General features: G+C 39.2%; 1 protein-coding gene across 1 annotated transcript; it reads left to right on the top strand.

Moving 5' to 3' along the window:
* On the top strand, window positions 1-16,973 carry chpfa (chondroitin polymerizing factor a). The gene is made up of 4 exons (XM_047371457.1): window positions 1-634; window positions 4,444-5,008; window positions 8,707-8,889; window positions 11,711-16,973. Exons 1-4 carry the CDS (start codon window positions 345-347, stop codon window positions 12,971-12,973), a joined length of 2,301 nt encoding a protein of 766 aa, XP_047227413.1. The 5' UTR covers window positions 1-344; the 3' UTR covers window positions 12,974-16,973.
* The last annotated feature ends 126 nt before the right edge of the window (window positions 16,974-17,099 follow it).

Below are 17,099 nucleotides of genomic sequence, written 5' to 3'. Positions count from 1 at the left end.
CCGCCAGGCGGATGATGTGTCTTTCTTTCCCCGACCGTTACCTGCCGTTAGTCGGCTCTTCACTCTGATATCCCTCCGCCCTGCTCAGCCGGGGCCCCGCCTCATTGTGCGAACGCCAAGCCGAGGGGGAGGAGTCAGGTAGCAGACACTGACACGTAACAGTCCTGCGTAGAATTTAAGGAAGAAGCTGCATCTTTTCTATAAACTCACTTTGGAGACATCTGACTCACTTCAGATTTGATGAACAACCGAGCTGTCCCGTTCTAGAAGCCCGTTTGAGCGGCCTCCAGAAGCGACCGAAGCGGGACCATCAGACAGAAACAGAGGAAGAGCCGACGCTTAAAATGAGATTTTCAGTGTTTATTTCTGTGCTGCGGTCGCTCGGCCCGGTGGTAATCGGCATTTCATTGGGCTTCACGTTGAGTTTGCTGAGCGTAAGCTGGACGGAAGAAGGGTGTCCCCTGGAGGGGAAGGAGGGCGAGGATGTGGCTTCGGGTCATGATGGACTCCTCAAAGGAGCCCGAAAGCCCAACTCCATTTCCACCGGCAACGATGTGGAGTCCGAAGAGGATTTCGAGCCAAGAATAGTCCCATACAAACAAGTCCAACAGAGTGCTCCAAAGAAAGTTTTCAGGTCAGTTCAGGGTCACCGTTCATTCTGGATTTTTAATGCATTCTTCAGATACATTTACAGTAGGCTTTAATGCAACTCCAGTGATGACTAGTTAATGATCAGTCATATCAGACCCCAAATAATACAGATGTACAGGTGTCACAGTCTGGCCTGTAATTATGGGATTATTAAGGTAACAACAGGTTAGTAATAAACAGGGGCGACCCAAATACATTTTTATAGGAGGTAAAAATGGGGGCCAAAGCCAAAACAAAAGATCTCATCTAAAAAGAAGTATTAAAGGATCTTTGAACTTTGGGAGGTTGGTTTAAGGTCATTGCCCTTGGATATGCCCAAGAAGGAGTTTAAAATTGCAATTTTTCCCCCCAATATGTTTATACGAATGCCACTATTATCTTTGGTTTTCAACACAACATATATTCACAATTTGCTTCTATTTTCAATCCTTTAAATATTCAGTAGTTATTTTTTTGAAAGGAGAAAATGAATAAGGCTTTTGGGGAGATATAATCTGAGCCTGGGAGTTAGAAAGCTAGCAGCAAAATGGATTCAGTGGTTTTTTTTTTGTGTGCAAAGTTGTTAAAAAAATGTTGCTTTGGAGGTGGGTGGGGGTACATTTCCAGATGTTGAGAAATATCTTCACCTACTGGAAAACGCCATGTTTGATAGTGTAAAATCTGATATTTTAAAAACAACAACAGAAAGTATTCTACTTTGAGAGAAAAATACCCTCCGCTTGCATTCTTCAAACAAAACATTACCATTAAACCCTGAAGCAAGTTATAAATCACCTGCATGCCAAAAAAGCATGAGCTCATATCAAAATCCAAATGACTATCTCCTTGATTTAAAAGTTCTGCTCATCTTCAGGTAAAGTAAACACAGTTTTATTGGTCCAATACTTCAACGATAAGCCCCGGCTTTACTGCTAACAGGAGTTATAAAAAAAAACCTAAAAAAAACAACTAATGGAGGCACTGTCAAAAATGATGTTTTCACCACGAAAAAAAGCAACCTGTTTGATGAAACAAAAAGGCCTTCTGCTTGAATCCTTTTGCAAAGAAAACCCTCCTGAAAAAAGATAAAGATTGCAACCTTTTTTTATTATCAGTTACCGTATCAGCTAGTGTCAAATGCATTTCAAAATGGTTCCTAAACTAAATTGGCCACTTCCACACCCCCCACTCCCTTCCACACCCCACTCCCCACCCCCATGTCACTCTTACAACACAGTGTATCTGTCCAAAGTCTAATTAAAACATAAGGCAAACTGTCATACTTTTCAAGATGTTTTCTGCTTATTAATACTGACCAGGCTTGCGGACTGAAACTGAGGCTGACAAGGTGCCACTGTATGGGTCCACACTGAAAGATGTCTAACTTACATTTTCTGCATAAGCAGGCAAACATTTCCAAGAACCTGTGGATAGAGACCTTGTTTGAATGTTAACCCTCACACCCAAAAGTGGCTGAATTTCATTTCAGTTCCTTGAAATAGTCCTCATGTTGAGGAGAAGGTTCTGCTAAAATTAAAGATGTCCCTTTAAAACTCCCTTTTATTTGTGGTCAGTGCGTTTTAGAATAATAGGTAGGGGCATCTAATGATGGATCAATATGTCCCTTTATACCTTAACATTGCCCTTTTGAAACTCTAAGCAACTGTTTTATACCCAAATACTTAAATCTTCACAGATTAGTTTAGTTTTCTTTGTAGTTTGATATTTTTGCAAATTATGGAGATAAACAGTCATAAAAGGCCCACATTTTACATATAATTTATTAACTATGTATTATTTGAGAAAAACTTAACATGACACCATGTTACCATTGGTTTTGGTTCTGTTACCTGGCTGGACTTGTTGACTTTAACTGAAATATGACAGACTAGGGCGTCAGGTCAAACCAGCAGCCATACTGCTGTTACATATTATTTATTGGAGTCATAAAACAAAATTTCCTTACAGTAAACCATGAGTAGAATTAAGAAAATTACTCTGAATTATCAAAGCGGTGAGTACGACTTGATTCATGGTTGGTACGAAATGTCCCTCAGCAAAAAGCTCCAAATCATACCAGAAAAAGACCGGCATCACTAATGATTAGGTTGCTTTATCAACTTTAAAAAAGATGGGGATAAAATAGTGAAAACTTATTTTATTCGGAACCTAATGTAAGATTACATTTACATTTCTCACGCATCCAACAAACAAGTCATTATATCTAGTAATTTTAAAAACCTAACCAGTAAAAGTAGAAAAGATTCCCTTTTGAGATGTGTAATCTTTTAAATCTTACTAATTGCAGATAATACTGCTGTATTACTAGATTAATCATCAAATTAGCATGCCCTACAGTGGGTCTTCACTGATGCCATGTGGGATATAAAAAGGAAATAAAGGTAGGCTGCGCCTTTGGTCTTGATGAATAATGTTGCGAGTCCTCACCTGTTTAATTTTCTGAAGAATCAATGCTTTTTTCCTAGTGTTTCCCTGTGTGTCACAATGTTTGGCATATCTAGGATCTCAGTACAGACTGATTCAATCAGGTAACCCTTTTTTCTAGTTTTATTAAGCTGAAAACAAGAGTTCTCGCAGCGAGCCATCTTGTTGTAATATGGACACTTTTGTGTTTTTATTTTGTGTGCCATCATCAACTAGACATTGGCTGATGTGAGATTCTCATGGTATGATAACCTTGAGGAACAGTCCCACGTTTTCAAGGTATTAATGCAAAGATTTTGGATAAAAATGTAGAACATGATCCAATTTTAAAATTTAAAACTGAAAAGCAACCTGTTGTTGCTAAAATAATACAACCTACTTATTATTGCTGTTATGATAAAGTTATACAGTCATCATTATGGTTGCATGATGTTAGGAGAGATGGTGATTGTAATCTTAATTGGAACTAACTCTCATTTTCTTTACTCTTCTTCCTTTTCTCCATCATTATATGGCCCTATTCTCTATGAGTTACATCATCTCTGTCTCTAAAGTCTATATAATGTTGGGAAACACACCAAAGGGTGAATGTGTAATAACGAGTGCAATTTTGCACACATTCATATACATTTATTCATACGATTGCAGTTACATAAATTGTGCTGCAGAAATTGCAGTTTTGATTTTGATTGATAAATACACTTAATCAAAACTAGAAAATAGTCAGCAAAAATTTGTAATTTTAGAAGTTTTCAAGTGTTAATTGCACCGAATAATATACCTGTTTGCTGATCTGCTCCTTATTCAGTAAAGTATAGAAAGATTTTATTAGCTGGTAAATTAGTCAGGCTGAATGCTCAGGTAGCCAGCTTACAGTGGCTGCATAAAGTAGTCTTTCAAAACAGTGTTACCTTATTAATAGTGATGTGTGGCACTCCTTTAGTTTTTGCACCATGACTTTGTATGTTTTTTTTGAGCCAAAGTATCTTAGAACACCTAAACTTGTCTGTCTTGTGAGCAAGATCAAGTATCAGATCCTTCTTTCAGCCAGTTGACGTGCAGTTCTTTAATTTCTAAACCCTGCTTGTGCTTTTATGAATTGAATTGTTTCCAAAAAGCCAAATGTTTCCTTGTAGTAAGAAGAATAGCATAGTAGCCTTCTTTTAGCCAGCTGACTGGCAGTGCACAGCAACGAGTGGGGGTGGGGCAACGCTTTGTTGGTCTGTTCACTTCAGCACTTTCTTATGTATTTAAATAACTTAGTAGTGTAGGAACTGTTTAACAGAACGAAGCAGTTTTAGAACAGTCTTCTTTTTATGCCTGTTATAAAGCTGTATTCATCCATTGCCTCTCCGCCATGTTTTTCAGGGCTAAATACATAAGCACGGAGCTTGGGATGCGAGAGCGCCTGTTTGCTGGAGTACTGACCTCCAAAAACACCATCAACACTCTAGGCGTAGCGGTGAACCGCACCATAAGCCACCACCTGGACACTGTGGTCTTCTTCACTGGCTCGCGCAACCGCAAAGTCCCCCACGGCATGATTGTGGTCTCCCACGGAGACGAGAGGCTGATATGGAACATGTTTCAGACCATAAGGTATGTTTTAGACCATTACATCAACGAGTATGACTGGTTCTACTTCGTCCAAGACGACGCCTACACGGAAGCCGACAGGATCAGAGAGCTGGTGGAGCACCTGAGCATGGATCGAGAGCTGTACATGGGCAGTCCCGAAGAGTTCATTGGCGGGGAGATGGAAGGGAAGTATTGCTACGGGGGTTTTGGGTACCTCCTGTCGCGCAGCTTACTCCTGCGACTTCAGATCTTCCTGGAAAACTGCAGGAATGACATCCTGAGCTCCAGGCCAGATGAGTGGCTTGGTAGATGCATCATTGATTACACCAGCAACAACTGTGTCAGTGAATATGAGGTAAGTTGACTTGTATTCATGTTTCAAACCAGTCACTCCTCTTTTCTGTAGCTTACGTGACCTTGAATGTATAAAAACAGTTTTGTAGATTCTAAAGGTTTCAGTCTGAGATGATGTGAAAAGAAGCAGTTCCTAGTTTAAATGAATGTTAAACCACAAAGAGGAAGAGTCAACTGTGTGTGACAGGCTACAGCAGGGGGGTTCTCCTCCTCACGAGCAAAACATAACAGTCCCTATAGAAATGATTACTTTGCCTCTGGGGCAGCACTTGATCTGACAGACAGCTATATAGAACTATAATTACGGTGCGAGCAATAAGATGGTATTTATATTACAGAGTCGAGGGCTTGTGCTCTTTAACTTTCCGCATCACCTGGGGCAATACAGGGTAGGTTAACAGGCAGTAGGGACACACCAGAGAGGTTAGCTTAGGATCAGTTGTGTGAAAATCCCCTGTGGGTCAATGTGCCCTGCTCCTATAATGTCATTAGCATTTAGGGTCAAACAAGCTTTGTCCGAGTGCCTACTGGCATTTTCTTTTGTCTTTCAGCACAGTTTGCTTACATGCTTTTACGTTCTTTGGAAATACATATTTAGTGGTGTATTTTTGTCAAAAAATGTGCACAATACTGTTGAAAAGTCCCCTTAAAGATTTATTTTGTTTTTCCTTTTTTGTGTCACACTTACATGTTTTAGATATGAAAAGTGATTAACCACATTTCTTTAATTCAGTTTACATTTAGAAATCTTATCAATAGAACCTATCTGACCACATGAAGTAGGCATGAAGTATTCTCAATAGCAACACATCATGCCCTGTTTTAAATGAATTCAGTTACAGATGAGAAACAAACTCTATAGCCCCTTTTCCATTGCCTGTAGAAAGCCCCAGGTTGCGTTCGATACAACTTTACCTGGGTAATTGCCCTTTACGGGGCTTTACTTTCACGGGTAAATGGTCTGGAGATGGTCTTTTCAGCTTTCCCTGAGATTTATTAAAGGGGCGGAGCTATGTGCAGCAATGCTTGGCCCCAGCAGAGGTTACTATACCAATTAATCGTTTTTTTTACCACTAATTCGTCACAAAAAATAGTTTTAAGATGTTTTTAAGCGAGAAAGTAGACCTCAAAACTTGATCTGTGCAGTCAGTTCATCAAGAATGAGCCTACATTGAAATATGTTTTGTTGAGTTTTCGGCGCAGCGGAGCTCCGCTTACAGGCTGGTCTTGTTGCTAAGCTAACTGGGGTGGGGACTTCACCAGTTACCGCTGCCTGATCTTGGTCTGGCACTCTGGGATTTACCACTACCTGTTATCTGTTTGTGGCGGCGGAAAGTGATTATAAAGCGTTTAGTAGGTATGTGGTGGATAACCGCAAGTACTAGACAATAAAACATGAACTTTTTTGCTGGAAATTTGTGACATTTTACATTATTGTTGGCATTAATTATTAACTATTTCGCCACAGTTCTGTAAGACAAATGTTTTAATGCAGTGTTGATGATCAGAGGATCAGTTTTTTATTCTAATAAAAACAATTTTTACTAAAAACACGTTCTGTAGTTATCTGATATGAGTTTACCTGATGATAATAAAAAAAATAAGTGTGTTAATCCGTGTTTAGTAGTTATTGTAAATGAATCATGCAGTTGTAAAGCAGCAACTCAGGCCTAATGCAGGTTGGTAAAAACATTTAATGTAAAATAACGATTTAAACTTTTCCTGCTTATGGATCCAGAGCAACTTAAGGAATAAAGGAAGAAATTAATCAACTGTATAACTCCAAAGCTGCTTATTATCTATTATTTATCAGTTGAAACAAAGAAATGATTCATTACCTTTTAAATGGAGTAAAGAAGAAATGCTATCTGCTGGAATTAAGGTGTATTGCAGTTTTCTTCACAACCTCCCCTTATGTCATAAAGCTGGTCCATGGCAATGGAAAAAGAACATACGAGATTTCCTGAGATTCCTATTACCTGGGTAGAACAGATCCTTGGGCTTTAAATCCTGGGGCTTTCGGTAGAAAAAGGGGCTGTTGTCATCCCTCAGTCTGAAAATGGTTACAAAGCCATTTCTTAAGTGTTTGGACTCCAGTGAAACAGTCAGAGCCATTATCCAGAAATCAGGAAAATTTGGAGCAGTGGTTAACCTTCCCTGGAGTGACCAGCCTACCACATTTACTCCAAGAGCTTACTGATGGCTTGTCCAGGAGGTCATGAAAGACCCCGCCACAACATCTAGGCTACTGCAGACCTCCCTTACCACAGATTCAGCAGTAAGAAAGAGGCTGGGAAAAGTGTTCAAAGCCAAAACCAATGCTTACCAAAAGACCACAAAGGCCCGTCTCACACTTAGCAAAATGTTTGATGATCACCAAGACTTTTAGGAAAATATTATGTTGACTGACGAGTCAAAAACTAAACTTTTGGGAAAATTTGTGTCCCATCTGGCATAAAACTAACCTAGCATTCCAGAGGAAGAATGTTATAGTAGTATAAGTGTGATAGTCTGGGGCTGCTCTGCTGCTTCGGGATTACTTGCCATAATTGTTGTAATTGTGAATTCTTGTCTCAGACAGAAAATCCTGAAGGAAAAAGCCCTTCAGTTTATGACCTTAAACTCAAGTTCACTTGTGTCATCCAGTCAGACAATAATCCAAAGTACGCCAGCAGATCCACCTCTGAATGGCTCAAAAAATGAAAAGTTGAAGGTTTTGAAGTGGTCTAGTCAAAGTCTGTACCTTAATGCAATTGAGTGACCTTAAATGCACTGTCTTTGCTTGAAAACCCCTCATTATGGCTCAATTAAAATAATTCAGCAAAAAGCTCTCATTGACAAAAGCAAAAACAGAAGAAATCTGTAAGGGAGCATTTGGTTGATTTTTACAGAAAAATCTGGGAAAAGTGGAATAACTTGTATAGTGTAGGCTCTGTATTTTTTTTTTTGTTGACTCACCCAATAGATGTGTTAATGTCTTGTTATCCGCATTTTCTCCTTGTTGGCTCCTGCCAAGACCTGCAAGCCATCTTGTTGCACAATTGAGAGGGAGTTGCTTTGCTATCTGAAGTGCCCCAAGGCAATAGAGCTCAAGTTAGCCCCTTAGATAACGGAGGCAGGCAGGGAGAAGTTAACAGGCCTGGAATGGTTGAGAAAACAGCTTGAACACAGAGTCAGACGTGATTTTTGTTTCTGTACAAAGGGAACACTGATGCCAATTAGGCATGGAAAATGCTTCACTAAGTGTAGGGCTACAGGCGGTAAGCTGTTGGCAAACATTTGTAATGGAGCGGCCTCGCTGCTTAGTTAAGCAGTTCATCCATTCTTTTTCTTTTAATGGCTTCATCAGATAGTTTTCAGTTTTTTTAAATGACTCAAACTTTTTAGCCGGTGACTTTGAGATTATGTGCTCAGCCACTTCACTAGTTTTATTTTATGTTTACGTTCTTGTGAAATTGTCAGAGAGCAAACACGGTCGCTAAACCCTGAGTTAAAATCAGTTCTTGCAGAATCATTGTGACGGTTGAGCTTACTGAGCAAACCTTCCCATGGAGATGAGCTTGATATGCTGCCTAGATGGCACGAAATGTTTGAAAGGAGGTGACAACCCGGCCTGGAACGGCATTCGGGATGTTTCTGTCGTGCCATAACGTCTCATGAAGAGTGCTCTTTTGTTTTTTGTTGTTGTTTTTTTTACAGGGGCTTGAGTACCACCATTACGAGCTTGGAAAAAACTCTGATCCAAGTAAAGAACAAAACAAAAAGTTCAAGAGGGCTCTGACTGTTCATCCGGTGTCTGATCCTGAACAAATGTACCGGCTGCACAGATACTTCTCTGAGATTGAGCTCCAGAAGACTTACAATGAGATCGCTAAGCTGCAGGTAAGCAGATTGCCAAGGGTCACAAATCACCTGTGAATCTGTCGGAAATGCAATCTGGGCCTTTCTCATCTTAGTATTCCTCACACAAAATGCCACAACAGAAGTGTACAGGTACAATTGATTAGAATATCAACATAAAGTTAATTTATTTCAGTTATTCAATTTAAAAACGTGAATCTGATATTTTGAATACATGTACTAAACTGAGATAAATGTATTTCATGTTATTTCTGTTTATTTTGATGATTATGGCTTTCAGCCAGGGGTGAAAGTGAGCCGGTACGGTCCGGTACTGCGTACCACTAAAATATTTTGCGCCGGTACACAGTACCGGGAAGAGGGAAGAATGGCTGTCTGCTATGAAGCCGTCATCCAGAACCAGTTACGGCTGCAAAAATTCATGAGCACACAAAGAAGATCAGATCTGCTACCAATAGACAGTCTAAAACACGACTTAATCTGTTTATAAATATAGCTTTTTTTCCCCTCATTCCAAATTGTTTCTGAACAGTTCTGCTATGATGGAGCCTCAATGCTCCTGCTTTCTCCCCTCGGAGCTCGAGGTTTTTGTGAAGGGCCAACGTTTAAAACGAGCACCGTTACGTTTAATGTCTGTCTGCTCGCTGCTAAATACCCCAGTTAAAAGTAAAGGGAGAGAAACTAGTTGTGTTTAATGTTATTTTGCTGAATTACAGCAACACAGTACAGCTCGAAAACACGACCAGAGATTTCACATACGATACACGAGAGCGCATGCGCGCTTACCTCCAAAACAGAGCGGTTGCCAAGGAGATCGGTGCGTTTGATTTAATGGAGTGGGAGATTTTACACAGGTGGTGCACAGACATAAAAACAAAATAAAACAACCGAAATGTCAAATTTTTTATTTAAATGAAATCCAAACTTGACCACAATGCAGAGAACAATAACTTCTTTGTTCAAAAGAAAAGACGGAAACTGAAGATGAAAAGTTATGCATCAGAAAATGGTTTATCATTGTTTTCATACATGGCAGCTCTTTAACAATTGAAATATATATATATATATATATATATATATCAAGTGATTCTAATTTCTACCTACGTTTTAATTAGTTTGGACTTTGCTGAGAGAGAGAGAGAGATCTTGAGGGGGCCACAGATGAGAGTAACAATTAACACACACACATTTTGTGTGTGTGTATGTATATATATATATATATATATATATTACCCCCAGTGCCTCCCAGCCCCCCCTCTAGCTCCGCCCCTAAGTGCCAGCAAGAATTTAAAACTACTTTCACCCCTGCTTTCAGCTAACATAAAACCCACAATTCAGTTTCCCTAAAAATAACGGTCCTCCATAGGACAAGTAAAAAAATATTTTGAATATGTATAATGTCAGCTTAATGGAAAGTCTGTCTATGTACTAAAGTAGTAAAATCATCAGTGCAGTGTAAAATGCTGGCAGTCAGCCTGTGGTTCTGCAGCGGTGTTCAGGAACCCCAGTCTGCTTTAAAAGTGGCCTTCAGGTCATCTGCATTTTTGGATCTGGTGTCTCGCTCTTGACAATACTTCATAGATTCTCTACGGTGTTTAATACAGCATAGTTTGCTGGGCAATCAAACACCGCGATGCCATTGTCATTAAAGCAGATATTAGAAGTTTTGGTAGTATAGACAGGTGCTAAGTCCTGCTGGAAAATGAAGTCAGCATCTTTATAAAGCTTGTCAACAGAGGGAGGCCTGAAGTGCTCTGAAATAGCTGCGCTGAACTTTATAAAATATAGTCGGTGGAGCGATGCAAGCAAATGGTATGGCTCCCCAAATATCCACTGACTGTGAAAACTTCACACTGGACCTCAAGCAAATTGGATTATTTGCCTCTCCACTCTTCCTCCAGACTCTGGGACCATGATTTCCCAGTGAAATTCAACATTTACTTTAATCTGAAACCAGCGAGCAACAGTCAAGTCCTTTTCATCCCTAGACTAAATGAGATGCTTCTGGCCTCTGTTGTTCAGGAGAGGCTTAACACAAGGAATATTACATTTGTAGATCATGTCTTAAACAGGTCTATGTGTGGTAGCGCTTGAGAGGGGGTCCCTGTTCTCTGTTAGGTTTTCTGTGGGGTCTTAAAAAGTTCAAAATTTAACAATTTACATTCAAGCCTTGAATTACTTTTAATTGTGTCTTAAAATTCAGTTTTTATACATTCGTTGCCTCTTGATTTAACATTTCGTTTTTTAAATGTATTTATTTCTTTTTGTTTAAGAAATGCACTGGTGGCATTCATGTGTCGTAGTTCTGACTGAGTAATTGGATGTTCTAAGACTTCCCTGTGAACCTAAACGTTCTAAACCATTCTTCTGTTTTATGATGTGACATGTTGCTTATTAATTCAGTAAACTTACATTTTTTTTTTTTCTGCAAATTATGTATGTCTTAAATTTAAATCATGACAATCTTAAAACGTTTTAAATGTAACTCGCTGAAACATCGACTGTGCATTTTCTATCATACTTTATCCTTCCACTCAACTTTCTATTAATTCACTTACATACAGCAGTCTTTAAAGAGAAGCTTATTAAGCAGTGACCATTTGTGGCTTACCCTCATTCTGAAGGGTTGACCATAACATGAAAGTTCTTATTTTTGTGAAACTGAAAACTCTTTGGTTTTCAGTAAGTCATAACAATCAATATTAACAGAAAGAATGTATCACTTTTTAAATTAAACTATTGAAATAAATACATTTTTCTATACTATTCAAATTTATTAAGATGCACCTGTCATTGTTGGACGAGTATTGTACATTAAAAAGCTCTGCTTGTGTGTTCCCAGGCGGAGATTAAAAATGTCAGCTGGCTCGCTTTTGAAGGCAACCGCAGCGCCCAGTGGCCAGTGGGGGTCAATCCACCTTTTGAGCCTAAATCTCGGTTTGAAGTTCTTAAGTGGGAGTACTTCACAGAGGAGGAGATTTATTCGTGCATCGACGGTGCTCCTAAATGTGAGCTGCGCGGCATTGATAAAACAGATGTGGCAGACGTCATAGACACAGCCGTAGAGGAGCTGAACAAAAAGTACATGCCCACATTACATCTGAAGAAGCAGCAGCTGATTAATGGATACAGACGCTTCGACCCCACCAGGGGCATGGAGTACACCTTAGACCTTCAGCTCGAGGTTGTTAATCAGAAAGGTCACAGCCGGTCCATCACCAAGAGAGTCCACCTTGTGCGACCTTTAAGCCTCATAGAGATCATTCCCATGCCCTATGTCACTGAAGCTACAAGGGTTCACATCATTATACCGCTCACTGCAGAAGACCGGAGCTTTGTCAACCATTTTCTAGAAGTCTTTGCTTCCAACGCCTTTGAGACGAGTGAAAATGCAATCTTGACGTTTCTGTTCATTTATGACCCCGAAGAAGCTCAACACGTTAACCACAACGATATATTTGCTGATGTGAAGAATCAGATAAATGTTTACGAGCGAAAATACCCCACAGTAAAAATCCCCTGGATAAGTGTCAAGACAGAAATACCTTCACAGATTAAATTCATGGACATCATCTCAAAAAAACACCCAGTGGACACTTTGTTCTTCCTGGCCCACGTCAACACAAACATCAACACTGAATTTCTAAACCGCTGTCGCATGAATTCAATAAACAACTGGCAGGTGTTCTTCCCCATCCATTTCCAGGAGTACAATCCTGACGTGGCCTATCACAACCAGCCAAGTCCGGCCACAGTAGATCTGGTAAAAGACGCGGGACATTTTGACCGCAGGTCATTCGATGAGGCGTGCTTTTACAACTCTGACTACATGGCTACGCGATCTCGAATGGTGGCGGACGTCCAAGAGAACGAGGATATTCTTGAGAACCTGGACATCTATGACATATTTGTTAAGTATTCAGGTCTGCATGTATTCCGAGCTGTTGAGCCAGCTCTTCACCAGCAGTACCGCTACCAGTCCTGCAACCCAAAACTCAGTGAAGACGTCTACCATAGGTGTATTCAGAGTAACATGGAGGGCATTGGTTCCCGGTCGCAGCTCGCCATGCTGCTTTTTGAGCAAGAACAAGGAAACAGTACTTGAAGATACCAGACTGCTTTGTTTTTGTTTTTTGTAAAACTGACTGAAGATGTTGAAGGTCTTTTAGAGTCAGTCTTGGGCACAAAAGAGCAATAAGTCTTCTACCAGCTTTAAGTCCAACCCTACATTTCTTAGTTTTGATAAATGGATGCAATGAAACTGTTTTGTAGAACTTTTTCACAGAGATGATTTACTGGAACCAAATATGTTAGCTATGCTGACAAATCTAAAAATTGCGTCAAGCTGTTTTGACCACTAGGGGAGCATAAAAACATAGACTTGTGGTTTTGTGGTACCTTTGAAGAGTACTTCGGATAAACGGTCTTTGGTTAGGAAGAACTCCTGAGGAAAGACTGAGATTGGTTAGGGTAGGCATGGGCTGGTTACTGATACCCTTCCTACAACAAAAGGTTCTTCTAGTGAGATCTGATGGATCGTGTTACAGAAACTAGGGTTTAAAGTAACGTGCACAGCCCCTCCCCCACTTGTTGCTGCACATTGCTGGTCAGCTGGCTGAAATAGGGCTACTTTGTTTCTCTTATGCTTACAAGTAGGACAAATTACAAGAAGGACGAATTTAAATTGCATGGAAAGTAGTAGCTCCACCCATCAACCTTACTAAGCTAACCTTGTTTTAGAAATACAGTAGGCAACGCTCTCAGTGGACGTCCATGGACTTCTTTGTTATGACTGAATCTTACCAGTCCTTGTCCTTATATAACCACAGAAAATATATTTAAACTGGTACTTATTTCAGCACATAGGTTCCATCCAACTAAATTTGGCTTAGACAAAGACCTTAAAAGTAAGGCTTTGCTGCCACGTTTGATTAGTCACATTGTTTACACATCATTCAGTTTCGTGATGACTTCAGGCTGGCTACTGGAGCAGATAGCCCAGCTAAATGCATACTGTTATCAGCCAAGTTTACTTGAGAATTACTACAACATTTAGTCGTATTTATTCCTTATTGTTGTCACTGTTTTAAAATCAAAGCATACAGTATGACAGAATAGTTGTTGCTTTTCTGTTCTGAATGAAAGATATTTGATAATGTTACAAACCTTTCTTGGCATGTTTTAAACATTTTTCAGATATCTTAAAGGTAGTTTTACTGAAGGTCATCATGCTGTGAGAATCTCACACCGGCCCATGCCTAGTTAGGAGTAATTATGTTGATTGGTTATGGTTTGAAGAAGAATGTAAGGGAATCCTATGCAAAGATAGTGTACAAAGCTCACCTTTGGGAAAATGAATTAGCTGAGAAAGGTAACATACAATTTCTTTTAAAAGTATTAGTACCCCTTGAACTTTTTTGCTTTTTTCTGATGTAGCAACCATAAACTTCAATATATTTTATTTAGATTTGTAGAATAGTTGAGGGAGTACTTGAAGGGTACAATTGTGAAGGGGAATGAAATATATGCATGATTTTTTACATGTTACCAAATGCATTTGTGTTCATCTGCTGAAGGGTGAACCACCTCCTCCATCTCAAGTCTTTTGCAGCATCTAGCAAGTTTACTGTCAGTATTACACTTTCTTTAGCTCCATCTCTCCTTCAATCATCTCATTTCAGCATCCCTGTCCTTGCAGAAGAAAAGTGTCCCCACAGCATGATGCTGCCACCATCATGTTTCATTAAGGGGATGGTGTGTTCAAGGTGTTTTCTGCTGCAGTATTTTGCATGTAGGTCAAAAAGTCGGTCTCATCTGACACGAGTGGTAGACTCTGTTTAATAGTTAGGTACTTCAGATACTTTGGAAGGTTTTGTTTGCACCAGATTTTGTTTATACCTTTTGAAAACCATGTTGTATTTTCTTTCCACTTCACAATTATCCACAACTTTATGTTGGTCTTTAATTAAAGTAGTTTGTGGTTGCTGCATAAGAAAGCATTAAAACGTTTGAGGGGAAATATCAGTACATTTGCACGTGAGTCATTGATTTTCTTTTTAATTCAGAATGTATATCTTGATTGGTTCACATACTGATGAATGAAACTATTTCTGTTAGACCTAAGTGAGGGAATGTACTGGGTACGGCTGCTCATGAGCAAAGGTGGGTTCTGAGACCAATGAATTAAAACAATAAGAGGTTTGTAATTAAAAAGCGTTTTTTTGTTGCTTTTCAGATGGGTTAGACGTACAAGCAGGAGGCCCTTCGTTTTAATGTCCGTATCAGATGCATTGTTAAAATGGAAGTTAATGTCTAGCTTTAATTTTATTTCCAACGGTACATTGCACCACTGCTTGTGTGTCCCCCCCAACACCCGACACATAGGGGCGTTCAGTTCTTGCACTTTTGATACTTGGCTGGTTTGAGTATTCACAGGAGTGCGTGTTTGTATTATGTGCCTTGACAAAGACGTTTCATATGTTGGCTATCTGTTTTTTTTTTTTTTTCATATATGAAGTGGTATTTTGGGATTGTTACAACTTGTATGGCTGTGCTGAAATGGATGGGAGAGTTGAGCTGTCTTTTTGTTTATAAAGCCTGTCGCAGCTGGGAGACTGAAGAACCCGACCATCTGCAGGGTCCGTGTGCCTCGAAGCAGGGCGGAGCTCTCTGGAAAGTATCTGCTGGGTTTGATGCATGAAGACTTGACTTTCTGGAAATGTTATTTTTTCTTACTGAAACGTTTTAATGGTACAAAAAGATTGCCAGCAAGAGGTGCAAAGAGCCCGATGAATAAACACGTTGGTACTGTCTGAACCTTTGTGGAACTGAAGTGTGACAGATTCTATTTTAATTACTTCAGAAATATTTTTCTATATCAACAGCAGCATAAATTAGAAAAAGTTTAACGGTTCCTAAGTGCTTTGGATTTTTTTGCTAAATATGGTGCGCTTGTCCTCCGCTTGGTGAACTCTCTTCCAGATGTTGTGAAATGCAGTAGGGGGGTCTCTTCTGTCTCTGAGCAGTAATGGACGTCGTGGTACTGCACAGCAGTACATTAAAATGTGCAATATTTCAGATAATACACCTGGATAGGCAGCTTTTAGATGACGACTTTAAATTTCAAAGACGTTTTTTTTCTTTCTTCAAGTGCAGCAGTGTGTATATCACAGTACTGTTCATGACTTGTACCTTCTGTTTGAGGCAGGGTAAATACACTGTAATTTCGCTGACAGGCCCTTTTAATGTATTTTGCTCTCTGTAGACACTTTTTCATCACATTTGCTTTGAAATACATAAAAACCAAGGCGAGTCCTTTTATTTAACTGTAATTGGATTTAATATATATGTTGGAAACACTACCACAGCAGCGGAGGTCTGCAGCAGTTTGCTGTATTATTCGTTGTGTGATCACACAGCATTATGTTCAGTTCTTTTGCTTTCGTGTTTCTTTTTTATGTTTTATATGAGAACAGTTTTTTTTTTAATCTGTTAACTTGGTGTGAATGTTTTCCTGAAGAGAGTCTTTCAGAAAAATCACTGTGAAATAAGGAGGTTGAGATTACAATATGAAGTTACTGAGATGTTTTGTTTTCTTGCCTTCCGTCAGCATGAAAGGTCTAAAATTAAGCGAGGCGCCGTTTTAATTATCCTGTGTGGTCAACGCAGCCACCATCGCTGAACAAAGGCTCCTCAAACATTTTGTCCATGATTTATTTATCTGTCACATCACCTAAATTACGCAGAATCTGAATATTTTCTGCACTAACATAGGCTTTTATGACATTATTTGTACACGTATAAATTTTTTTTATACACATATTATTTCACTTTTCACAGCAAGTGATATTTGATTTTACTTTTCCTCTTGTTTTGTGATTCTAAAATGATTTGATGTTGCGTGCATTTCACATAAATTGCAACAAGCAGCTGAAGCTTTTCATTTTCACCCCATCCACTGGTTTGTACGGTTTCACACACATTGGTACTTGTTAAACCAAAGCGGTACATTTCAGTTAATGCACATGACATGTAATTGAGTGCTCTAATTCTCAGTAAACTGTGAATCATTGTAATTTTTCTAAATAAAGAATTTTTAATATTTATGTTGTTTCCTGTCTTGCCATTTATAGTTACATATGTATATATATGTATGTGTGTATTTTTTTGTATGTGTTAATATATCTATCTGGTTTTTTCTTGGTTTTTTGGTAATATACCCACACAAATTC

This window comes from Girardinichthys multiradiatus, chromosome 7 (genome assembly GCF_021462225.1).
Source record: "Girardinichthys multiradiatus isolate DD_20200921_A chromosome 7, DD_fGirMul_XY1, whole genome shotgun sequence".
Lineage (NCBI taxonomy): Eukaryota > Metazoa > Chordata > Actinopteri > Cyprinodontiformes > Goodeidae > Girardinichthys > Girardinichthys multiradiatus.
This window is presented reverse-complemented; position numbering and strand designations above follow the sequence as displayed.

Excerpts from the sequence above, each read along its gene's own strand:
- chpfa (XM_047371457.1), top strand. The coding sequence starts at position 345 with ATGAGATTTTCAGTGTTTATTTCTGTGCTGCGGTCGCTCGGCCCGGTG. Across the intron at positions 635-4,443 it reads GCTCCAAAGAAAGTTTTCAG|GGCTAAATACATAAGCACGG; the intron begins GTCAGTTCAGGG and ends CATGTTTTTCAG. Across the intron at positions 5,009-8,706 it reads ACTGTGTCAGTGAATATGAG|GGGCTTGAGTACCACCATTA; the intron begins GTAAGTTGACTT and ends TTTTTTTTACAG.